Below are 25,865 nucleotides of genomic sequence, written 5' to 3'. Positions count from 1 at the left end.
GCGCGCGGGGCGAAACTCAAAAAGAGACGGCGATCCAGATGGCGCCACTAGATACCTTCAGATTTTCCATTTTTACAAGGCCTGAACTGCCGCTAGATGGCGCCATTTGTTGCTGTTGCTAAACTTTAATTGTTACAGATTACTCGTAGATGGCGCAGTGATATCTTTCATGTCCCCTTTAACATCTGCAACCATGGTCCTACGATAGCCTACGTAGAATTTAGAATCTCTTAACTTTGACTACTCTTCTAGCTTTCCAATTTTCTGCACTGAATCTCTTAACACTTCCTGCTCTTTTCGTTTCTCTTTACAACCTCTTACTCAATTCTTTTTACTTATAAAATGTTATGTAATAAAAATAAGAAAATAATATAAAGTGCGTCCTGTTTGCTCGATGCGCTTCGTCAAAGGCGCCAACAATAAATGTTTTGGCGTTTTAAACAGTGTTTTGGTCACAGAATTAGTTCGAAAAGTATCAAGAGAATATAATGCTAAAAGGGGTATCTTAAAAACTAAGAGTATTAAAAATGAACTGGTTGAAAAAGTGAAATACAATTTATTATTCATGCGCAGCCACGTTGACATTCGGTGCACCGTTGCGAAAATAATTCGAAGTACAATTATCACGTTACTACTCCATTGGAAGTAACATTCCCTCCATTCTTTTCATCTCTATAAATACATTGTAATTAAAATATAGATATATGTATATGTACATACTTGTTCATACAATTGTATAATCTGTACAATTTGGACACATGCGCTCTACAAAATAATCTCCATCTAAACGCTAATTTTGTCGAGCCTGTCGGTCCATTAACCCGTCGTGGTCCTTCATTTTTCTCTCTCGTATTTTTACAAATACTTCCATCACTGAGATATAGAACTAATAGCAAAGAATCTCATTATTATATTAACAGTACCGCTTCGTAATTACTCTGATTAAAAAGACATGATTCTGTAACTGACTACCTGGTACTCCAAATACTTTGCTCAGAAATCGAGAGAAAGTAAAATGTTCTTAGCTCAAATTCTTGTACTATTAAAATGATTTTAAGCAGGAACTTATCTTCAAGTATAAACTTACATGTACATATATTAAAAAATAATCTTAATAAATACCTGTTATCTACATAATTTGAGTTGTTAATTGGAAGTAAAGTATGTCGGACCTCAAACGATTAAACAAGTAAAAAATATATTGTCACACTACTCATCGCCCAGTTACAAAAAAACCACAAGAAATGCTGTTGGACGAAATTCAGGAAATACATATCCATATATATAATTTCGACAAGCTATCATTTTTCTTCCTTATTATGTCAACTATAGAACAGGTTGACGTACCAAATAAATAAACGAAAAAGATATTCGTTCTCTCTAATATACACGGAGCTTTGAGGGAACTGAAACCAAGGACGGAAATAGTTCGAAGCTTCTCTTGACGCGAACGCAACAGACTAGACATAAAAACCTGAACATTTCTTATGCACCATTCGCGTCTTCTGTCTCTGACAAAGCTGCTCTCTTAGAAAGACCAAAACAATTGCAGAGTGTTCGATTTCAGACAGGATCCAAACGCACAGTGTCCGAAATCATTGTTTCTCGCAGACTATAACTTCTAAGAAACATAAGTAAACGTTTCGAAATACTTTTAGTATATCAAATGTCACTCGATTCACCCTTCGCCCTTAAAATACTCTGTTTAATCTTAAGTTAAGCTCTAATGGTCATACTCTTCCTTGCATGCTTAAATTCGAGTTCATTTCGTGAAAATACTTGTTTCTTTTCATGCACAATTGGCTCGCCTTAGGCATCGTGAAGAAAATATCGCTACTCTAGCGTCTATCGATAACGAAACACTTCGATATCTTCGATGTCCCAGAGACAATTTCCAGCAATGCTGTGTAATTCTTACAACATTGTTCTCTTTGATCACAAATTCTGAAGCTAAGAGCCAGGCTCACCCAAGTCTCCTATTTTCAAAATTCTATTTTATGTACCCATCCTACTTTTTCTCTCAATTTTACTAGAATATTTAAGTAAACTACTTCAAATACTATGTTAAGAAATGGTTGATCACATTTCTTTCTCTGTTGTCTTTAGAAATAATAAAAAGAACATAGGTCAGGTTGGCTCTCAGGTACAGAATAAAGTATTATTCAAGTCATGCTTTTCCTTTGCCAATCATCTCCTCAAATGATCTCATAAAAAGCATGAGGAATAAAATCGAATTTCCTGAAGGACGATATTCAATCGCTCTGTACACTTTATCGAATGGAACTTAAGTATCCTCTAACAGTGATATACTCTAAAGTATCGTACAAGAAAAAGTCTATCTGTGCACCGAATCTACAGCAATCGTGCGTTTCACTTATTAAGTACGAAATTGCGTAATCAATGCAGCAAACACTGGAAATAGGACCGCGAAAAAAGCGGGTCGACTTTATACAAAATTACATAAGTACGTTCTATAAACTGAGCCGCGAGTTTGAACCATTCGCGATGGAATGTTTGACGATTCGAGGGTGCAAGTCGAAAAAAGAGAATAATATTCGCCGAGTGTCGTGCAAACGCGAAAAAAGTGCCTGCATCCTGAGATCTTTTCGAAATATCGTTACTAAAGACGATACAGAATCACCAGGCGCAGCTTCAATTGCTTCATGCAAAATATTCAGTTTGACGGAAGTCCTGAAATCTGTTTCAGTGAAATATGTAGTTGATGGTCAGACACTTGTGACTTCGAAAGACAGCGGTACTTTGGGATTCGTGTTGGGAACTCGCTAAAGTCTTTCAATTCTCAAATAAAGGAGCTTTTTTCTGTGCTACTGAACCATGGAGAAAAACAGTATCTACTAAAAATATTCTACTGTTATTTTGTTTTTGCTAAAAAAGGCATAGAATATTTAAAGTTATCCAGAGATGCAAGAAACTCAATTTCTCATTTTTCTGTAGCTACTGCATTTCCCTATAGTTAGACAGTGTAGCTCTCCACTGATTTTGCAGTATACAACATTGCAAATGAACCTTGAAAAGATACACGATTTGGAAATCCCAAAATATCATCGCCCGAACAGTTTGTGTTCGCAGTGATATGATAACGAATGTATTGGGGCAAGTCGGAGGAACTCTGCGATTATCAATGCCATCATGTTGCTATGGAAACGCTTGACGTGTGTGTTCTTTGTCTTGAAATGGCTGGATGCGACGTTAGAAGTCAGAACCATCGGCTATTTCGCCATTAACAGAAGCAAGTCTGCTCGTGGACTGGTTCTTGAGCTCGCCTTGTGAATACATTCACTAGTTGGCAGTGTACCCTGAAAGAGGCACCGTTAGGTGAACTCTGTGACCCACCAAAATGTTTCTTTGGAACGAAATTATGTAACACGAGGAGACTGTACCTGATTTTTACGTTGGAGTTATCAATCACTTCACCATCGCAGTTCCACACGCTCAAATTAGAGTTGTTGCGACTGCTGATGTTGATTTCGTTCTCTGACTGCATGTGCAAGGTCGATAGGGCTCGGAATGTGAACTCTCTTGCTCTGTACACCTCGACGAATGGTAGATCATACTTAACAAGAAAAAGAAAATATTAATTTTGTATTCTTCTATGTTGATAAGCAATTGGAGAGTCAACTCTTTCAGTAGAAATTCAGTAGAAATTTAATTTATAGTAGATACAATTGGACCAATAAATTCTGAAAAAATACAAAATTAGGAGAAACTATCTTTATTTATAAACCTGTAATGGTAACACTAGGTTTCCTGGTTTCAGGTAATAAGTTAAATTACTGACCATATTATCTATAAAGATAAGCAAACATAAGTGTGCACTTAAGAGTGTAGGTACCTACTATTTATTTTAATATTTATTTATTTCTGAATATAGAAAGATTCTAAAATAACATATTTATACATACCACGTTCTTTTCTTTGCTAGATAGCCTCAGCAATATCCTAATATTGTTCAGAAGCGAGGTATGTCGAACTAGAATAATGTCAACGCAGCCATCCCCCACATGACAATGGGGACTGAAGCCCATGGGACTCCTAGCACAAGCACAGGCAAGATTAGCACCGCTCACCATGAAAAATTTCCCCCTCACGGTCACCCATCCTAAGAATCAGAGAGGATTTTAAGAAAACTTCAAGAAACTAGAGAAACTAGTTTACAAGAAGCAAGATCTGAGACTCACTGGAGATTTCTTTATCAGGGATACTGTTGTGCATGTGTTGCAAGCACCTCGAGCAATTTTTTATGCATCTTGTGCTCGTCGCAGGATGACAGGGGTCGGAAAGAAGCGTGATTTCACCTTCGTAACCTTTATTCGCGATGATTTTCTTGAATCCTGCGATGGAACCATTATGACACTTATTATGCACGCTGAATGAGTAGGCACTTTAGTAAATGAAAAACAACGTACTCATAAGGAATATGACTCAATTAAAGTCCTCAGATTTCAATGAAACTTGGCACTACATGTTCTTTGTAGAAAAATAAACAGAATCTACATTTACTAACATTCTGTTCCTCCAGAAAATTTTATAATAGGTTTTTCATCCTTGAATTTGGAGGCTGTACACCACTCTCTACTTCAAGATCTGTTTTCACCCTCTAAATACAAAACAGCTATAAAAAGAAATACTCAACTATCCGCTATTTTTTATACTCTACATATTTGTCAAGTTTCATCTCTCTCAAAATCTGAGAATCCAAATTAAATAATGCTCCTTGACAATCTGCTCACCAGAGTACTCGTATCTCTGGGGTCCCATCCACCTGAACTTCTCACTGTCCCTTATCACATCCCCCAAGTACCCATAGCTCAAAGCGCTGGCGTATAGCCTGAGCAGTCTCTGGTCGCTGTGCACAGAGGAAATATCGAGGCCAGTACTATCGCCAAAGATGATATGTATCGCCGCAGTTTGCACATCCGTCGTTCCATGAAGACTGTACGCTACAGTGTCTGTGCTCCCACTGGGTATCACGCCGATGGGTAACGATGGCGTGGGTAAAACGACATCAGGGTCATTTGGATCGATCTGCTGATCTTTAGAGGCCCTCAAGACGAGACCATTGATGACTTCCGCCAGCGTGCCGTCTCCGCCGATGCAGACTATCGCCTGGAGAAAATAGAGAAAGATTTGATGAGAGAAGACTATGAGAGAGAAAGATGTGCAGCTTCTTTTATTTGAGTATCAGAGATTCTATAATTGTGTATAAAAATGGTGGCCAAAATTACTGTCTCTTAGGTTTCACAAATCCTTCTAGGAACATTTTCAAAGGAAGAAACCGCCTTCATTTTCACGCCTTGTACCCGAGTAGAAAAATGTCTTCGAGAAAATTTGGTACAGGGTTAAAAAAAATAGAGGCTTCAACCTTTAAAATGAGCCTAGGCTCACTGCTGTACGATATTTTTTTACAAAGTTACAGCAGCTTAAAGATCGACAATTTTTTCGACCTCTGGATCACTGCGTTATTTTGATGTAGATAACACTCTGCATTAAAAGTGCGATAAATCAGCGAAAAAAAATCATAGACCAATTTTTAAAGGCTTGTTGGATAGAGGAGGCTTACAGCTTGAAATACAGTGCAGAAACGGACGTGCAAAAAATTTGTCAAACTCCTGACAAGCGTCTGAACTTGCCGTATTTTTCTAGGAAAACAACCTTCTCTTTCTGGGCGCGCAGCCAAGAAGAAAAATATTTTCAAGAAAATTCAATGCAGGGGTAAAAAAGTAGAGACTTTGCTCTTTAGAATGAGCCTAGGCTCATTGCTGTACGATTTTTTTTCGAGAAGTTACAGCAACTCAAAGATCGACAATTTTTTTACCCAAACTTAGCGATTCTTTAACCTTGCTACAAAATGTATAATAATTAATATTCATATTTGTATATAAAATCTACTTTTATAGTATTTCTGACAAGCAAAATGAGGCCCCTGTCGCAATAGAGTTCAGCCAGCAGGTTTTCCATAACTCTCTTACATGAAAATCACTCAAATCGGCGGTCAATAGCATGTCACGAGCATGTCCCATCCTCTCCGTGATCAACATCTTCGTTTCAATACCAGCGATGGTCATCAAGGGCTGCACGTCCTTCTCCCATATCTTCAACCCCTTCTTCTTCCCCCCAAAGGGGTTGACGAATAGGAGTATCTTCCTGGGTCGATGAGATAAGCCTGAAAAATAAGGCGCTCAGTATCAGTTGCTATCTTGCAAGTGGCGAATGCTGCTCTCACGGAAACAACGCAGAGAGAGTGAACCCAGATCAATACTACAGTTACTCGCTTGCCCAACAGGGTTGCTCAGGAGGAGACCGTGTTACATCTACGACTAAGAACCACCCGTTGTTTTTCCATCCGACAGTGTTTCCCCTGAAGCAAGGATGATTAAGCGACAGCAATATCACTCGGGCTGAACATTTGCGCTGATAACCACTTAGGGATATTACTTGGAAATCGATTAACCAGTGTCGGGGGACTGGATTCTTGGGATATCTTTGCTCTTCAGTGTTTTGCATTTTTCATGCTATTCAGACTTTTAGGATATTCGGAATTTCTTATAGTATTAGGATTTTAGATATCTTAAGGAGGATCAAATTTAGGATATCTGGTACTTCAGCCACAAAAATAGGACTCTGGAAGGTCAGAATATTTTGGACACTGTGGACCTCAAAATCCTACACCCTTTTTAACTCTTTTAAATTCTTCTTTTTTCGTTGATGCATCAGAATAAATCAGAGTATCGCTCTAAACTAAAGAAGTATTCCCAGTTTTTATTATTTTTTAGAATGTTAAAAAATTCTAAAAAAAAACTGTCTTAAATATTCTGGAGGTCTTTTTAGAGTCTTGATTAGACCCCAAGGTCTTAAAAATGGTAGATCTCCAAGTCCCACGCCCACTCTGCTCAACTCTTCTCGCTTTTTCAATATATTAGAATAAAACAACCCAGCGATATCAACGAAGAAAGTTTCCCCAATTTGCCCCAGTTTCTCCCAAAGCCCAAAGTTGTCTCCCAAGCTTCCCCTGGATAGAAAATGGTACCTTTCTACTCGATTCGCGTGACATAACATCGCTGATCCGTGGCAAAAGTGACTCTACTGGTAATTCCTGCTCGATCTGCGCGCGATATCTGCACCAGACAGTAAAAGAAAAGATCGCAAGAAAAGCATTTTCTCGTATCGAGAGTGAATTTAATTCCACTCGTTATTTCTGAGGATACGTAAGCCTTGCAGCTAGAAGTCTTATCGAGCAGCATCGAAGCGTGACACGAAACTTCCTTTTCCTCTCTATCCACGACACTTTGACACATTTGGAGCGCGCAGAGCGAGCACAGCTGCTGAATGAACAGCGTCGGTAGATAGGCCTTTAACACGTCTCTGGTCTGACAATAAGGCGGAAAGTTTCCAGTATCGACCGTGACCTTGTCTCCTAGCTCTCGTGTCACGAACTCTCATCGAGGAACCGGTTTGACTGACAATGATTTTCGTATTCGAGGAATTGTTTTCTGAAAAAAATTACTGGCATTATCCCATCGACGACGCAAACAACAGGCTGTTATTCTGGGCCTCTTGGGACAGGATAGTTAATTGGCTCTTTTCTGAACTATCGTGTTTCATTTTTTATCACGAAGAATTTTTATTAAAAAGGAGACTATAAGAATCTGTTGGGCATCTCTTTGTTGTTGGTGTTCTATCGAGTTTCATCGTGAAGAATTTTTGTAAAATACTATATTTGTATTTAATTCATATTAGAGTGTGAGTAATAACGAATTAGATCTACATTTACATTAGGCCTGATTTGAGTCTACGTAGTTTAGAGTAAAAGTGATTGTGAGTAGAACGTACCAAGAGCAGACCTTTGAAGTAGACAATATAAATATATGATTAGCATCTACTAAATTATCATAAATAGAGTCAGAGAGGAACAGGAAATATCAGAATTCCAATCACTCGCGAATTGATCGTTCAAGTGATTAGCAAACTACCGAAGAATATTTCTCATTCCTTCTCGGAATCCTGCAGTCAAAAGGCTATAAAACCAAAAGCTATGTATCTTCATGAATATATTACACAATCTTTATTTAAACTGTACAAACAATTTCCTTCTCACGCTAAAGAATCCACCGATCCTCAAAACACACTTCCAATCCTATTTATAAATCGCCACTACACTCTCTGAATACAACCTAACAAGTGTCGATTTCCCGCGTTTAGAAACTACAAAGTGTGAAAATAGAACCTGCAGGTAGAAACTCAAGTAAAACTTGCAACTACTCAAGCAAAACTTGCCCTAGACCCTAGAACTCAAGAGACCAGCTATGTCCAACTGAACTCGTGTTTCAACTCCAATCTATTTCCATCGCCTGAGCCTGAAATAGCCGAGGATCATTACAGCCTACCATCCGAGGGTGTCATTTAATGCTTCCCGTGCCTCTACTCTCGCGAATTTTCCTCACATTCACTGTGCATACGAGTGCAGCTCGGGTGCCAGACAGAAATAACGCCTTGTTTGGGCAGAGGTTGCACGTGTGCATGCGCCCAACTGCCTTCGAGGGCCTTTCTTCAGCGCTGAATGACGATGACGCAAAGCCCTGTTCGCCTCAGGTGCACGCTGAAAAAGTGTACAGCTGCAGCGAATAAGAAATTCCACAAGGTAAACTGGTGCCCCCGCTGCGGAGAGCTGATCGATACAGCGTGTAAATTCGTGTCTCGGGTTCCTAATCGCAGCCGCGGTTTCCTGCTCTCTCGACGATACGATTACATGCGCGGGCAGGTCGCCTTTCGCGATTATTAAGCGGTTTGAATTGCAGATTCGATGCCAGCACGCGAGCTTCTGATAAGCGATAAGCGCTGTTTTCGGTGACGAGCTTCGGTATTGGAGAGTTTCGAATTGGGTGGGCGATATTGGGTCGAAATGATTTGCGTCACGTACAGTGGAATATCCAGTATGTGGACAGACAGTGTTCAGATATTCTACTGTGGGAATATTCATTATTTCTCTTGTTTCAATGCTCGATTATTTTCGAGCTTGACACTGTGGCTTGAATTTAATCAAAATTGTGATATAATAATTGAGTAGATTCATTCGACGAAGTTATTTGTCAGAATAGCTTAAGTAACAAGCAAGTGGAGGACTGATAATAATGTCGAAGATGTGTAATATGTGTACATATGTAATTCATTTTACTCGAGATGATTATGGAATATAGGTACTAACAAAACTGGTATTCGTAGTTACAAATTTGATTTTCTTTTATTTTATCTTATTATCCTCGAGATAGAACAATGTGAAACGACCGTCGTAGCGAGATTTTTTATTCGCTTGCTACTTTTTACGGGGGCATTAAAAACGTATCTCAGTCGGGCAGCCTTGATCCGAAACCGACGACCTAGTTCCACCGTGCACAGTGATTAGTCCTTTCTACTTGTTCGCGAGAGGAGACGGGTTGTTGATAAGACGAGTATCAAGTAACGAAATCGACGAAGGCCCTAAAGATAATGGCTCCTCGAGATCGAAGATTCTAAGCTCCCTTCGAACCTAGCTCCCTCGAGGTCTAATAGAGGTGAAGAACGATCGATACACGGTCGATCGATTAACCGAGGCATAGAACGTCTTTGCAACTGGAGACTTTAACGATCGGCGCGTGATCAATTATTCAAACGACGACCATTCTTCCGTCATAAATAGAAAGGAAATAATAGCGTGTGTACTCTAGATTCGAGTTTCACCTAGTTTCCCTTATCTTGTGCAGTTACGCGCGATATTTTTAGACACTAGTTCTGCCTTGTGCTTTCGCCATTGATTTGACTCGGTTCCAGTGTAAATCGAGGGGAAATGAAGGAACCGTGGATGCTAATGTTCTGTGTAAATACAATTTCGTTCTGCTAAGAGTGACACGTGATGAAGAAGGAATATAAAAAGGAAGCAAATATCAGCGATGATGGAGGAAGTCACGAGTTTGTCACGATTATTTTTTTTTTATTATGTCAGGTGAAAATATTGACGAGAAAAAAGAAATCATATTGATGAACTTTTAATAGTTATTTGATTTACTGTAACATGAGATTTTTGAGAAATTTGTTTCAGTGACAACTAAACAATTATCTTCTATTTCCTAAATCTTCTATTTTCTAAATTTTTTACTGTATTTTTTCTTCCCTTTTCTGCAATTTATCTAATTAAAATATGCACAGTAGTAACAGTCAACGTAGGGCCAGCATTAAGCCACGTTCCTCTGTGACACAAAAACAACGTTCCCTCCATCTAACAAAGACTCTGACTAACTATCATCAAAGTCGCTAGAAGAACCACAGGTTCTTTGTTTCAGATACCATCAGGCGAGCGGTGACTTTACATAAAAGGAGTCGACGTCAACTTGCCAATAATAAACAAGTGACACAACAATATTAATAACATATAATAGACAGATCGACACACTTGCTGCTGTGTTCTCTACCACCCAGCTCTAATTTATTTCCTACGACACATTCCGTGACTTAAGTTAATAAACTTCAGTTACTTCTGCGCCGCTTGTTTCGTCTCTGATGAAAGTGAAAATGAAAAATCGATAGACATGTGAAGAGAAAAAATCTGCTCACCCATGAGGTAATTTCGGATGGTCTTCACCCAGGAGGCCACCTGCCTCGGGTCCGTGTGGCTCATCGTCACACTGTGATGGCTCCATTTGTTCTTCGTTCCACGAACAGCGTAGTGTAAAATGAAATTCGTCGGGCAAACGGTGGGCGATGTCGGCGATGTGGGGGGTTGTTTCTCCTTAAAATTCACCCCTGGGATCCAATCGTCCCCGTAGCGAACAGCGAGGACGTCCGTCATGGGCAGCGTCCATCTTGCTGGAAATGGATATCTTTTAAAGAAATGAATTATGCCAGGGAAGACTATATAAATTCTATATTAATTCTACTATAATATTAATTCTAGTACAATCGTGTACTAACGTGTACTACTAGTGTTAAGTATTTCTCCACCATACAGAGAGTTCCAATGCAAAACCCCAACTCCATTGAATTTTAAGTGTGAAATTTAAGTGTACCTACATGCAATTTTTAAAAATTTCACTTCAAAAGCACATGAGAAACTCTGAGCAGATGAAGTCTCTAAAATTCATGGAGAAAGAGTATAAACTCAGACAGAACGTGGAAATAAAGTACAGAACTCCTCTATCTCTAAATGTAACACGCTCTTATAAACCTTTTAGCGAGGACCTTTATCCTTTACCTATTGATTCATTCCTACAATAGCCACTTATTTATTCTCTTTCATAGTCGCAACTAAAATTACTGTCTTTGTTCAAGGTTCCGTTTCGAAGCTATTGGACGCTCCACACTCTCCAGTGCTCTACAGTACTCTACACCATTTCCATCTCGACGAATGGAGAACGTTTCTATAGCACGAGAGAGGTCTACGAAAGGTGGAGAAACGGCGAGAAAGAAGTGCACAGCAATCGATGCTGGCGGGACGAGGCAAAGAAACAAAGGCTTGGTTTACGATCCTCTAACAGCTGCCGTTTAATATTGCAACGGGGCGAAGAGGACAAAGGGGAGCGGCGCGAGCTACTTGCGAGCCATGCAATCCTTTTAAATAATTAAACATGGCTCTCGGGGCCATTTGTCGAGGCTTAAAGTGCTATCGAGATCCAACGATCGATGTCTATCGAGGATGCTCGATCCCAAGAAAACAGCGCAAATAATATATAAATATTGAAGACTCGAGTTTCAAGTAGCTCGAATTGAACTCGATGATGGATTAGATATGAATTTGTTAATATTCATTGATTTGTTTTCGAGGGAGCTGTTCTGCATGATAACACTCGATTTATTAAATATCCTTAAACAGATAGTGTCAGAGTGGTTCGGTAAACAACCTAGAGATATTGGCACACCTTTTCACGAGGAGGAACCGCGAGATTATCGACACTGATAACTCCATGTACAAACATGTTGCTAAATAAATAGAAGACTAGTGGGATAATCCACGACTATGATAATTTGTCAATCACTGATAAAGGCTAATCTCTATGCAATCTGTATTACCACGCCTCTAGAAATATTAAAGGCTCTAAACAAAAGGAAGAGAATCTGGAGAATAAAAAGACGGCGATCTGGAATGAACTTGAAATAGCCAGATAAGGGAATTATGTAATTTGATAACGAGCCAGTGCATGCACACTCGCCAGCGAGTATTAATATCTGACTTTCGGGGTCGATAAATTTGTGAACGAAATAAATAAACGAATTATTGTAAATTGACTTGCAAAAATTATTTAAGCTGTGTTGTCTCACGCGATGCCTGAGTCAATTGCGAAAACTGGCCACGCGGTCCCCCAAGAGGATGCTCGCGATCGCGTGTCACGAACTTGTAGCTACAATTCACGCACTCGATACACGTGACCGAAATAGTGAACGATTGGGCCTCGAAGGCAAACACATGTGACAGTTAAATTGGCCTCTCCCTTTTTAGGCGTCCCACAGTGCATTGAGAAAAGGAAGTTAAGGAAGAAAAACCGAATTTCAAATTTTTATTTTGAAAAAAATAAGACAGCTCATAATAAAAACAGCCCTTCTTAGATTTTGCCATTTTTTCACGAGATAATGAAGCTTATTCTATCGAAAACATCATTTATATCTTATAGTAAGTGCTCTATTTAATAAAATATTAATTAACTGAACAAAGATCAAAAATGCTAAAGTATTTTTCGCTTTCCCAGAAAAAGACGAAAATGGCTAAAACACATTTTTGTTATAAGCTCTTCAATTTGTGTGTTCGCGTACCTATACTAAAAAATAAACCTTCTCAAAATTTTATAACAGAAGCATACATCATTTATTTCCCTTAGTACCAATAAAAAAACTTGATTGTTTTATTTTCGCCGCTGTGAGTCCACTCGATTCGGTTGGCTAGCCTTCTTTTCGAACACCGAAGATCGACTATCGCTCGCAAGGCAGCTCCGATCAAGGCAAATCGCACTGTCAACAGCGACATTAAACTTGCTAGCGATAATGAAGATCGAGAAATGCGCGTTTATTGCTCGCCACCTCGACGCATAACGGAATGAAATTCGATTTATCTCTTTATTTGAGTACGTGCTTTCTGATTACAAGTACGACGCTGGGCTATTAGTCATTCGTGGCACATGGTTTGCTAAAAATATTGCGTGCACATGGCTTCCTCGCGGATCCCCCTATTCCCGCGAGTGCAGTCGCCTGCATCCGTTTTGCTTTCGCGATTAGACCTAATTTTCTACCTGTGAGGGAAATGGGACGATGCAGTGGGAGTGAACTACTGAGGGCTTGGTACTGTTTGAGGGATCAGAAATGTAGAAGATACGTAGTCACTATTAAATAAAACTAATGTGTGATAAAAATATTTTTAAGCATTTCAGAATCCTTCCTTAACTTTATCAAGCACTTTGTTTATCTGTAAATAATTTTTGTTAATTAAATTCAGAGTCTTTTATAAATTATAATTCATAAGTATCCTCCAGTGTGGATAAAGTTCCTTGAAAAATTTAATCACTAAAAAGGGGATTCAACTCACTTTACATTCACATCAGAAGAGATTATCTTCATTTCTAAGTACATATTCAATCTTCCATTGCTCTTCTTCCCCATATAGCTATATCCAATTCCGAGTGAAAGATACTATTAAAGAGTTTCCAGTTCCCTTGAAGAGGAACACTGTCACTGACAGTGGGAGAAAGTTCTTTACCTCACGAGCGATTCGATTATCCTTATCTCCCCATTTTCCCACGAATATCCCGCAAATTTTCCTACTCGCTATCTTTTTCTGCTGTCGCTGCTCCCATATCACCGAAGATTAACATTGTCAAAGGGGACTGCTGCAATCTTTGCAACTGACGAAGGGATTACTACCAACGATAGGAAAATTCTAATACTTGTAAGCTTCCAATCCTACGGGGATTATGCCTAAAGCCGCGTTCTCACATGAGAAGTGCAGAGAGAAAGCAAAGCAGAGAGAAGCACAATTCAAACAGTGTCCACATAATAATAATAAATTTAATTCTAAAATCTAAGTACGCAGCATTGGAGCAGATGACGCTTAAGCCACATTCCCACTTGTGAAAATATATCATGTAGAAACTCTTCCTCCCTCCCTCCAGAACCACTTACTTTGAGATTCTCCAAGCCTCGAACAACACCACGTCTTTCAGGCATGAGGAAGAGACTTAAATCAAGCCCAAGAAAAATGAACAAGAACCAGTACAAACTACAAACGCAATAATTTCAACACCGCGACGTAATTTCGTAATCCCAAGCGGAAAAGTAGAAACAGACAATCGATCGTGCGCACTGAAACTCTGAATCGCAAGAAAATTTATATTATCTCCGCTGTTATTGACGTAGTAATATGTCAAGGAGAATTTCGTAACACCGATCGAACGCTATCAGAGCGCGTTTCCACCTGCGTCATCGCGTGCACGCGAGTCTCGCGTTTTTCTTGTGCTCGTGCACAGAGCGCCAGAGAGTCTCGTGTCTCGCGATTTTGGGGTCACGTTTCGCAACGATAACGCGTCGAATCCCCCCACCCCCTCGCCTCATTGTCTTCGTATCGTTGAAATTTCTCCAGAAACGAGGGGCAGAACGTATATGTGGGTCACAGTTGCATTCGCGTATCCGATATCCCGTGGAAGGCTGATCGTTTCGCGAAGCGTGGGAGGAGATGCAAATTCGGAGGAAGACACGGGGGCGACGGGCCGTGCGTTTTCGTTTCGTAACTTTATGGGGCTTCGAAAGAAGGCTGACATCTCGAATGGCCTCGATTCGCCACGAGAAGGCAGGACGGTTTTTAAATCGACGAGAAATGTATTCGACAGAGGCTGGGGAGCCATTCGACGAACCTTGAGAACTGTTTTTCGGTTTATTTATTCCTTCGACGAGTCGGTGTTGAGACTTTAAATGGGAATATCTGTTCAAGAAGCTGCCTTGTGGAGGTAGCGAACATTTACAAGACACTTGCGAATGCTTACGAAAATAAATGTGGCGATCGAAGGCCAGCGCCTTTAGCGAGTGGCTACCTTTGCAGGAGGGGCGTTAATGACCGAACTGGCCTGTTCATTTGCATTTCATTCCTTGTATGCAGTTCGCCTGCGAACGGTGAGATCGTTACGTCAGCCTTGCCTTTTTGTCGATTGGGCGGGTTGAAGTCCAGCGCGTGGAGAACTGCGCCATGAAAGGAACTCGAACCTTTTCTTGTAATTATGAGAACGATAGCTTGAAAGACTTTTTAATTAAACAGTTGTGAATAAACTTTGTCTAAGGTAGATGACCACAAATTAGCCAGTGCTCTCATATTCGCCACTTGCTAGTCCTAGTTAGTCCCAAAAGAGACCAAAAATGAGTCCTAAAAGGAGTTCAAAAATGAATCCAGTAGAAATCTCAAAATGAGTACCAAAAAAAATCCCAAAAGAAGGTCCCAAAAAAACCCCAAATAAGTTCCAATAAAAACCAAAGAAGGCCCCAAAGAAGCCTCAAAACAAGTCCCAAAAGCAGTCCCAAAATAAGTCCCAAAAGAAACCCAAAGAAGTCCCAAACTTAGTCCAAAGCCAAGACCAAAACGAGTCACAAAAAAATCTCAAAAACTCGTTCGAAAACACTTCCCAAAGCGATCTCAAAAACTCGTCCCAAAGAAACCCTAAATCGCGTCCCTTTAGTACCCAAATTCCGTCTTAAAAACGCTACTACACTCGAAAAAATTGAAATATACGAACACTAAACCTGAGCCCAACAGAATTCTCCATCTATCTCCGCCAGAAACTCGAGCAAGTACAGAAACCAGTTTATCCCGCAATTTTTCCTTCCAGGCAACCACCACTGGAAGCCGCTCCGTTGACATTGAAATGGTCAAAGTCCCGAGGAAAAGAAAGAGCAGGGAGAATCGAAGGTGAACTCGTTCGTGAAATCTCAGTGACCTTCTGCAGCCTCTGGTTCGCCCGTGGACCGACTACAGCGAAGGCCCGCTGGAAATAGCGCGATGTGAATGACCCGCTGACTAAAACCTGGACAAATTCAGGCTGCAGTCAACGAAGGAACCGAAGAGGAAGAATTACGGATTCCTCGTACGACTGCAATCAAGGCTCCGCCGTGAGTAAGCGGCTACACAATCGTTTCGTGCGGATAATACGAATGCTGGCCCCTTGCCTTGGCCCACGCTGTGTAATTTCCTTTCGATTTTCCGCGATGGCACGCGTTTCCGGGTCACCTGGCCATTGCTTTGTCACATTGCAAGACAGAGGAGAGTGAAAAGAGTACACAGAGAGAGTCTAACACATTTGATTAATTTTTAGAGCAGATCTGAGACCTCCAGGTGATTTCTATTTTTCAGGATCCATGGTCAAAGACTTCTTGCTTGGTTCTCAGTTTTCTTAGCTTTTGCTCCAGCCACAGGGAAATAGAAAGCGCGTGGTTTCCGGTGCAACGATGAATGCTGCAATGCCTGCAACGCGACATGCGCAGCAGCTGTCAATATAATTAGGACATGTGCCAGGGCAAAGGACACCGAAACAACGGGTCTACGAGGCGTAGAAGTTCGGAATGGACGAGGTCGAGTTGATCGATAATTTTTCCTCGCTTGGAGGCTGCCTGGAAAAGCAGCTTGCCAACAGAAATTACGTAAAAGGTGCATTGCATGAATTGGTACGTTAAAGCACGTGGCAAGCTGCAAGTTTCACCTGCATGTTCTCTTGCTGCGTGATCGAGCAATTACATTTTTAGCTCTGAGTTTTATCATTTTTGGAAAACCCTCATTTACCATTATAAAGAAACAGAAGCAAGGTGAAAACAGTTTTGTGTTATCGGTGTTCGATTTTTCGTTATGCAATAGCAGGTTGAAGCGAAACGGGGATTGAGGTGCAGGATTTACAACCGAAGTTAATTAAGATCCAATTAGCGACAGTCGACCCCGTGCTTCCGAATGGCTCTTTGACACGTGAGAGATCACGTGAGTTCGACGATGGAGCAATGAACACTGTAATCGATCCTACAGTGTTTCGAGCAAGAGACAGAAAGCAAAACTCTGAAATCTTTGATTCACAAATTCTTGTAGCTTAAAATGTTAATAAAGGGACGTCGGTTTCAATGTAATTCATAATTTTATACACTGTTATATTTTTTTCTTTTTAACCCTTTGCATTACTATGTCCAGCGTGACTCAACATTAGTCCTTTTTTTTGGCAGGTACTCTTATGTTGAGTCACACACCACATTCTTAAATTGACTTAAAATAATGGAATGTTATTGAAAAAAAATGGACATGCAAAGGATTAAAAAAATAGTGAACTTTTAGAAAAAAATTTGGAAATATTGAGAGTACAAAGGGTTAAACTAGAGAAGGGTTACTGGGTCGCTCAGGTCGAAAACTGATAAATAATTCATAAGTTTCGTCCCTAACACCCATACAAATGCGCGAAACACTGCATCAGTCGCGTTTGCTCGCGAGAAGTAGGTGAAAAAGCGAAAGGCTGCAGTGGAAGTAGACTGCGTTGCCTGCGCGTTCGATCAACTCTCGCCTACTGAGATCTAGTGGAATGCGGACGGTGCTTAGTCAGACCTGAACTAATGCAACGACATGAATGGATTCAGAACGGGTTTAAATCGCATATGGGGTGAAACGATTAGGGTTGAGAGCTGAATGGAAGTCGAATTAGAACCTGGTTGAATCAGAAATACAATCTGGGGAATCTAGGGCGACCGAGGGAAACTTGAGGAAATTGGGGTGGTTGAATTGGAGGAGAAACGAAATGGGAAAACGTGGCGGAAGAAAACCAGAGTGCATTTCGGAGAATCGAAAGAAAACCGAAATTGAGAAGAAAAAAAATAGGTATCGAAGAGAAGATTGAATCAACGTGACTCTCAGCTGATACAATGTTAGCATCAACATACAATATAATAATCTAGAAGCACTGATATTTTATTGAAGAAAACATTGTTACATGTAAAATAAAAAGAGTTCAATTTATGAATAACTGTAAATTATTCATAGGTTTTCTTACCAAATGTAAAAGTTGAATTAGAATAAACTCTGTGATCCCAGTAATCAACTTTGACAACATGAATCGAAATTCAGGAGACCCAAAGCACTCCTAGCAGACTCCAAAGAAAACCGAATCGAAATGGATTGCATTGTGAATGCAAAATAAGTCAGACAGTAATAGGAAAGAACAAGTATCGGCAGAGCAAAGGCAAAGAAGAAAAAAGGGGAGTTAATAATCGTATGCAAATGGGAAGCGTTCCAAGCCAGCAGCACTCGACGCATCTAGAATACGTGTGTAAAAAAACCGCCGTAGGGGGCAATGCAAATGTGTTCCTTCCTAGTTTCATTCTTCTAAGCTGAGCTCAGTTTTTATCACAAAAAATCTCAAAAGAACACAAGTTTTCATTAATACATTCCTTACTCAAGTTTAAGCATAGCGAAAAGCTGAATGTCAAACAAGTTTTAATTGTTTTTTTTTTTTTTTTTACTTTTTATCCCTAAAATCCATATGCCCTCGACAACTATTTTGAATTTTTATACGTTCTCGATAAACTACTAAAAAAATTTGTCAAATAAAATTTAGCCAGTAATCAAGTTACAATAAACTGTAATCGAAAAAATCGGTAAACAATTTTTTAATTAATAAAAAATCCAGGTCATCTTAATTTCTTTTCAGTAAAATTATTTTTTTTTGTCAATCGATGCATTTCGGTCCTAGGTCGAAAATATATTAGTTTAGAAGTTATCAATTTTGTTTCGAACGTCCATACACTCGTCACACTGTCTGTCGTCTCGTTAACATTGTACTGCTCAGATAGATTTGGTAAATATTGCTTGCATAACTCGATGCAATCATTCATTTACCTCGACGTGATAAAGAGCACGCTAATGACATTAAAATCACTGAAGTGATCGAGGCTTCATCGACGGGTCTAAATGTATTACAGACAAATGAGCCGAGCGAGTTTTAGGTGCTTTAATATTCAGCGTTCATGGGGATACGAGGAAACGGAACGTTATGCTAATGAAGCTCAAGGACGAGACTGGCTACATGTGTTCCTGCTTTTACGTGAACCGTTCGCCGAAAACTCATCGGTATGCCGAAGAAGGCAACGAGCATCGACACACATAATCGACTCTACCGCGGGTTTCTCCAGTCTTTTGTCTGTCCTAGACGTGGCGCTTCTACTTGCACTCCGTTTCCTTCTGTGCAGCGCGACCAGCGACACCAATCTCCCAGTTTAATCAAATTTTAGCGTTCAATTTATGAGAGGAATAGAATTTGTAAATGTTTAGTGCTTCTTGAATGGGGAATTCTTTAAAATAACATGTAAAAAAAGCTATTTGTTCAGCACGTGTTATAATTTCGTTTTTAATATTAACTAAAACTAGAAATTACTGTGATCTGGTGCAAACTAATAAAAATACTACAATTTTAATACTAGATTTGTGAATGAAATCAATATTTTCAACATTTTTCATAGTCTGGTATGTAATACAACTAACATTAAAAATTAGTGTGAGCCCTAGAGGAACAGAGAGACTTCTAAAAACTGCAAAGGATGCATGACAATTTATCTATTACAAAATCAATTTCCTAGTATTTCTTTTTCAAGAAAAATTCACTGTCTTGACTGAAATGTAAAAGAACATTAAACAAGAATCCTACGACTTAATGACACTCATTCCACAGTGAAACTAAAATCTAAAAATCTAGATTTAGAAACCGAAATTAGCTCCAAAGGAATTCACCGTGGCTTGCACACGCGACTAATCTTCCCTCGAAATAGTTGGAACGCAATCCCTTCAGGCGAGGAGCCTATCAAAGACCACCGGAAGACAGTGTCGAAAGGACAGGAAACAAGAGCATTAAGCATGATATTTATTCCCTTTCGCAAACAATCTCGTAGATCGACAACATGCATAAAGGTATCTGTTCAATCTGCAGACACTTTGAACCCCTTATTCCGATAACAATACTAACACTGACGTTTTATCTCGATAATGATAAAGAGTATTTATCGATAATTAATGCATTCACGATTGATAGTACTAGGGCGAGGAAGATGGAAGACAGCTTCGTGAAGTTTAATCAGCAAGATATCTACGTTGAAGAATTATTAACAATAAAGTGCAGATAATTCTGATAATTGAGATGGAAGAGAAATGATAATCCTTTATGTTTTAAGGATACTTTAAAGTGTCATTTACACGATTGCTGATACAAAGATGACAAGGCACAAAGTTTTACGTAAAAAGAAAAGAGTCACGAAAAAACAGCAGAAGTTCTTCGTTCGTGTTACTCGTCCTGATAACAGGGAACATGAGAATTCGTTTCGATAACGATAACATTGAAACGCCCCTGGAAAAATGAACATTAGGATGTACTGATATCGATGCACTTGCCAGTTGATCAAAAATAATTCGACCGAGATCCTCCTCTTGCACCCTGAGGTCCCATTAAAGCGCATCCCACCTAAAAATAAATTCTGTGACCGCAATTTTGGAGCATCGTTTCGATCACCTCGATTCTACGATTCTCAAAATGTTGTGCTCATTGAAAATTAACAGATTCGCAGGAATAAGAATACAAGAACCGCGAAACGAACTTTACACCTAATAATGCTTCGCGTTTTATCGCATAAATCTGTTCAAGGATCGTCCATGAATATGTATCTCTTATTTTCCATTTAAAAAGCAGATAAAAAGCGTCTCTTCAGCTGTCACACGTAGCCGTCTTTTTTGTATATCCCAAGACGCATCTGGAACGAGACAGTTCCATCAGCAGGAAAGTCCTTGGAGGAAACAAGCAATATTTCCAAAGCGAATGGCAAACTGAAGCCACGTTCCTATGCGCGTAATAATTTAACATTGAAAAGTTTCCTCAGTATGCATCGACCTTGAGAAGCAACTGTTCATTAACCATCTTAGTCGATGATTAAACATTCGTCGTGGAACATGTAACGCGGGGACGTGGCTTAAAAGGAGGAAAAGTGTTTTCACAGCGATCCATGATAAGTTTCGCAAAAAAGTGACTTCATTGTTACGATGTAGTCGAATCGAACCGCTGTGTTTTCAGAGTGTTTTCTATAATAACTTTCGCGAAAATCCTCGTGCTCAAGAGGCGAGCTTCTTCGTTACGAAGCGCAATTTCCTGCATACTCAACAGAAACCGCGGGAGATAGAACCGTGAAGCATCCCGTTACATCGGCGATAATCGAGGTTTGCGGAAGTAATATGCTGTTTAGATAAATAATTTCTGTGTGTTAATTAGAGAGATTTGTTTCTGTGGAAATTCGGATGTGAAGAAAAATCCTAATTTAATTCTTAAGGCAAATAACGAGGGAACATCGAGTCACACGAGTCGACGAATCGAGAAAATAAGGAGATCGGTGCGCAAGATAATTCTAATTAAATTTATATTTCATGTTTATTAGAATTCATTAAAGACAAGAAGTTCTTAATGAATAGTAGTGATACGGCACAATTCTGGGCGACAGAGTACCATAGAAACCACTTGAGACTCACAGATTAAACAGATTTAATTAGCAACAACTAATTAGTAGGTATTTGTTCAAGTTCAACTTCTCAGTATGCCCTGTTCTCTTCTTCGCTAATTACACAACCTCTTCAGCAGAGTCTAAGACTTAGCAACAATAATTATAACAGCATTTCCCCGATATAAGTTCATTACTATATTCGCTATATCTCGAAATTACTCGGACCAAATCTGCTTATTGCACTTTGCCATTCACATATTTGAGAAGACCGAACTGGTCTCACATGAATTACCTCAAAAACGTATTCATCACTATAAACTCAGTGGTCCGTGATCCTATAGCGAGGAAACACAGAACACAAACACTGCTGCTTAATAGTTTGGAGCATCTTTCGACACTCAAACAACACAAACTTTTTCCTAGTTATGAAATTAATTTTTCAGAAAGATGCACTTGTTTCGAATACAAAAAAAATTGATTTCAAAATTATATCACATAATTATAAAACAAGGATTCCTCTGTAAAGAGATAGTTTCATAAATCTGTATTACTTTCCTAAAATATCTAAAGCATACGTATACCAAATAATAATAATAACAATACTTCATTAATATCCACAGGATATACTCTTTAGTAACATACAATAGTGAAAAAAAAAACACAGAAAATAGATGATAAATTAGAATAAAGAAAAATAAATTGAGACACAGTACTACATAATGGCATAATTCCATCTCATAAAATCATAACACGCTCCAAACATCTAAGCAACAGTCTACATCAATCCTCAGCAGCCCCGACTCACGCGTCGAGCTTCTTTGTTTCGAATCCGCCAGAAACACAGCACGCGATTGATCCTCGCGTCCTGACGCACCCCCGCCTGATCCTTCCTCGCCGCTGTTAACACTGATAACAGTGTGTACTTACTATACGGCGGTTTCTCCGTTTCCCAGATCAGCGTGCCGCGATGAAAGTAAACCCTGCAGCGTTTCTTCTTCACCACGAACGTGTTCAGGAGCACCGTCCTGGAGGACTGGTCCGTGATCTCCTGCATCATCCTGCGGCTTGGTTGCGTTCGAATCGGGCCCGAATCGGTGATCTTTCAGCGAGGGGACCGAAGGGACGTCATCTTTGCGCCGATCGATCGGCGGCGCGCGATAAAATCGCCACGGAAATCGGGAAACGAACGCTCGCGGGATTTGAACACCGTGACCCGGCCACCTTGCCCGCTCGACGGCTCGCGCACGACTGCGGTTCACAATCGACTTGCGAGAAACTCGTGTCGAGCCGTGACCCCTCGGCTCACCGGGGATTAATTTCCATAGGCGACTAAAGAGGCCGCTGAAATCGTTCCACTCTTGGCAAACCACCTTTCAGCATCAGTAACTCTTCTTTTTTAATTATTTTTTTTTATAAAAGTCGAAGTCTCTGTATGAGGTAAGTGTTCCAGTGGCCATTTTAGCATTGTGGCCCTCTACCTGAAATGTGAACACTAACGCTAATTTTGTTTGGTTTTAAGCTTCGATTCTGACGTACCTAAAATAATATACCCAGCTACTGAGACGCATTTCGAGATACAAGAAGTAGTACATTCAGCTACTGGAGCGCAATTTGGATACACATGCATTTTTGTAACATGAAGATGTAACAATAATATTATACTTAGACGTTTGACATTTTAAGCGTTTGGGTATTGCGACGTTTATCCTACTGCATTTCCTCATTACAGCCTCGCTATCATATTCACTATTTGAAATTTTTAGTCAGATATTTTTCGTAATGAGAAGCTAGGACCCAGGGCAAGTTTCTTTTTTTGTAAATAGCATGTTCTAGTTAAATACTATTTAATGAATTTAAAATGAGAAGCAGTTTTCTTACCTTATTTAGTTCTTGCGCAACTTTTATTGCTGTGTAAAAATAATTTCAATTGTTATGTCTTCATGGTGGAAAGTATTCCCAGATCAGATGCTCTGTCAAGCGAGGAACCGAAGCTAGGTCGTTGACTCCTTTCCCTTTCTAAGATGTTGCGAATAGTAAACATACGTTTCACTGTAGCTTTGACGTATTCTTTGGATATTCTTTATTCTATTAATTTCTCAATTTAGTGATAATACATTTGGTGAAAATGGAAATAGAAATTGTTAAGAAAGTTCTAAAGAGTTTATATCAATATATTTTTGTAAAAGCTCTGAAAGCTCGTTACTATTTTCGTGTCGTTCCCTACGTTACCAAGTATGAAGGATCACTATACTTATCCACCATAGGTATACCCAAGGTTCCTACTGATCGGTAATCATTCACGCCCATTGTATTTATTTATAGATGTCGCTGATCAAGGTGTAAATATGTTAACTAAACATTAGGCGACTTGTCATTATTTAAGACACTTCTATTGTATATTTAAAATACTGTTTTTCTGTGATAAATGTAATATATTATGTAGTGTGAGAGAGATTGTCAGTATTCTATAATGATATGAATAAAAGTCATGTTGTATCTTACCTTTAAAATTATTCAAAACCTTATAAAATGTTAGACACGAGACCTTATTCGTATAAAAAGTATATAACTGAAGCTGCTATAGCTTTATTATGTGTATTTATATATTGTGAATATTTACTATATTATTTTGTGCTCATTCAGGTAAATTATATTAAGATTAAAAAATTCTTATGAATGTATACGCTTTATGAAATTTGTATAACTTTTTGCGTAGTGCTCATGGCCTGCTTTGGATCCTAAAAAAGTTGACGTAACAGTTCCTGAACCACAACCAGATGAAACTCCTGTACACGCAATGTTCATAGCGGATACTCATTTATTGGGATCCAGAAATGGACATTGGTTTGACAAACTGAGGAGGTTTATATTATATATTTTAGATTCTAATATAATGTGTGTATAATGAATAATTTTTTCTATTTAAAATAATTCCTCTATTTTGCAGAGAATGGCAAATGTACAGAGCATTCCAAACTATGATCACACTTCACAAACCAGACATAATTTTTATATTAGGTTTGTAGTAATGTTTATTATAAACATTTAAAAATGATTCATTATAATAAGTTACAATTATTATAACAGGTGATTTATTTGATGAAGGACAGTGGAGTAGTTCTACAGAATTTGAGAAATACCTAGAAAGATTTCATTCAATGTTTTCAGTTCCTAAAAATACCCATCTTTATGTTGTCGCTGGAAATCATGATATTGGATTTCACTATGGTACTGTAAAATACTGTATTCCTTTCTAATTAAATTGTATTTCTAATACAAAAAATTTCTTTAGCAATTACACCATTTTTAAATCAACGATTTATAAATGGTCTGAAAGCACCAAGCGTGAAAAGAGTTAGTATAAGAGGAAATCACTTTGTGTTAATCAATAGTATGGCCTTAGAAGGAGATGGATGTTTTCTATGTCGTCCTACTGAAATTGCACTAAATAAAATTGCAAGCAAGTTCAATTTTTCTTTGAAAAATAAAAGGTGATTGAAATTAGAGTCTGAATGTAAGAAAATAAAATTTGTTGTAGGACATTTGAAATGTGCAAAAAACATGGGAAATCAGTGCAGTAAAGATAATATAATTTCAAGATATAGTAAACCTATTGTTTTGCAAGTAAGTAAATAGTTGTGTTTCAATGAAAAAAATTAATTGTATAATGATTTAATTTTAATTGTAGCATTATCCAATGTATCGCGAATCTGATGAAATTTGCAATGAGCTGGATCAAGCGCCAGACGAAATAAAAAATGTAAAATTTAGAGAAAGATGGGAATGTTTATCAAAGGAAGCATCTGAACAAGTATGGACATAAAATAATGAATATACAATGCATTGTCATTAATCATTGAACTTGTAAATGTTCATAATTATCTTACAGCTGTTAGATATATTGAATCCAAGACTGATTATTGATGGTCATACTCATCATGGCTGTAGAAAAATACATAGAGAGAACATACTTGAATTTACAATACCGTCATTCAGTTGGCGGAATAAAAATAATCCTTCACTTTTACTAGTAAGTTAAAAAATCTATTAAAATTGTTTCACAAAATTTTGTATTTTTATTATTAAGTGTATGCTTTAAAATGCTGATGTTTTAGGGTGTTTTTACTCCCAATAATTATTCCGTATCAAAATGTTACATGCCTGTGGAATCTACAGAGATAAAAATTTATATTATTAGTGCAACAATTATCTTTATATACTTCGTTATAAAGTGTAGACCAAGACAATTTCGACATTACTTACTAAAATTTCACTAAAGACGTATTTCCTTTTTCCTATATTCAAGAGGTTCAAGTGAATGCAGTTATAAAAATAAAGTGCCATTTGAGAAT

At 38.7% G+C, this 25,865-nt stretch overlaps 2 protein-coding genes across 2 annotated transcripts; one reads left to right on the top strand and one right to left on the bottom strand.

Moving 5' to 3' along the window:
• Positions 1-536: 536 nt before the first annotated feature.
• Positions 537-22,739, bottom strand: Cerk (Ceramide kinase). Its single transcript, XM_076387215.1, has 8 exons — positions 22,441-22,739; positions 10,606-10,857; positions 5,991-6,184; positions 4,752-5,127; positions 4,200-4,352; positions 3,924-4,120; positions 3,402-3,574; positions 537-3,317 (listed from the first exon to the last, which is right to left on the bottom strand). Exons 1-8 carry the CDS (start codon positions 22,568-22,570, stop codon positions 3,242-3,244), a joined length of 1,551 nt encoding a protein of 516 aa, XP_076243330.1. The 5' UTR covers positions 22,571-22,739; the 3' UTR covers positions 537-3,241.
• Positions 22,740-23,587: 848 nt separating this feature from the next.
• Pgap5 (Per1-like protein PGAP5) lies at positions 23,588-25,864 on the top strand. The gene is made up of 9 exons (XM_076387351.1): positions 23,588-24,156; positions 24,230-24,375; positions 24,461-24,531; positions 24,601-24,741; positions 24,806-24,973; positions 25,052-25,137; positions 25,202-25,324; positions 25,403-25,543; positions 25,629-25,864. Exons 1-9 carry the CDS (start codon positions 24,043-24,045, stop codon positions 25,788-25,790), a joined length of 1,152 nt encoding a protein of 383 aa, XP_076243466.1. The 5' UTR covers positions 23,588-24,042; the 3' UTR covers positions 25,791-25,864.
• The last annotated feature ends 1 nt before the right edge of the window (position 25,865 follows it).

The sequence above is a fragment of the Calliopsis andreniformis genome, chromosome 10 (assembly GCF_051401765.1).
Source record: "Calliopsis andreniformis isolate RMS-2024a chromosome 10, iyCalAndr_principal, whole genome shotgun sequence".
NCBI lineage: Eukaryota > Metazoa > Arthropoda > Insecta > Hymenoptera > Andrenidae > Calliopsis > Calliopsis andreniformis.
This window is presented reverse-complemented; position numbering and strand designations above follow the sequence as displayed.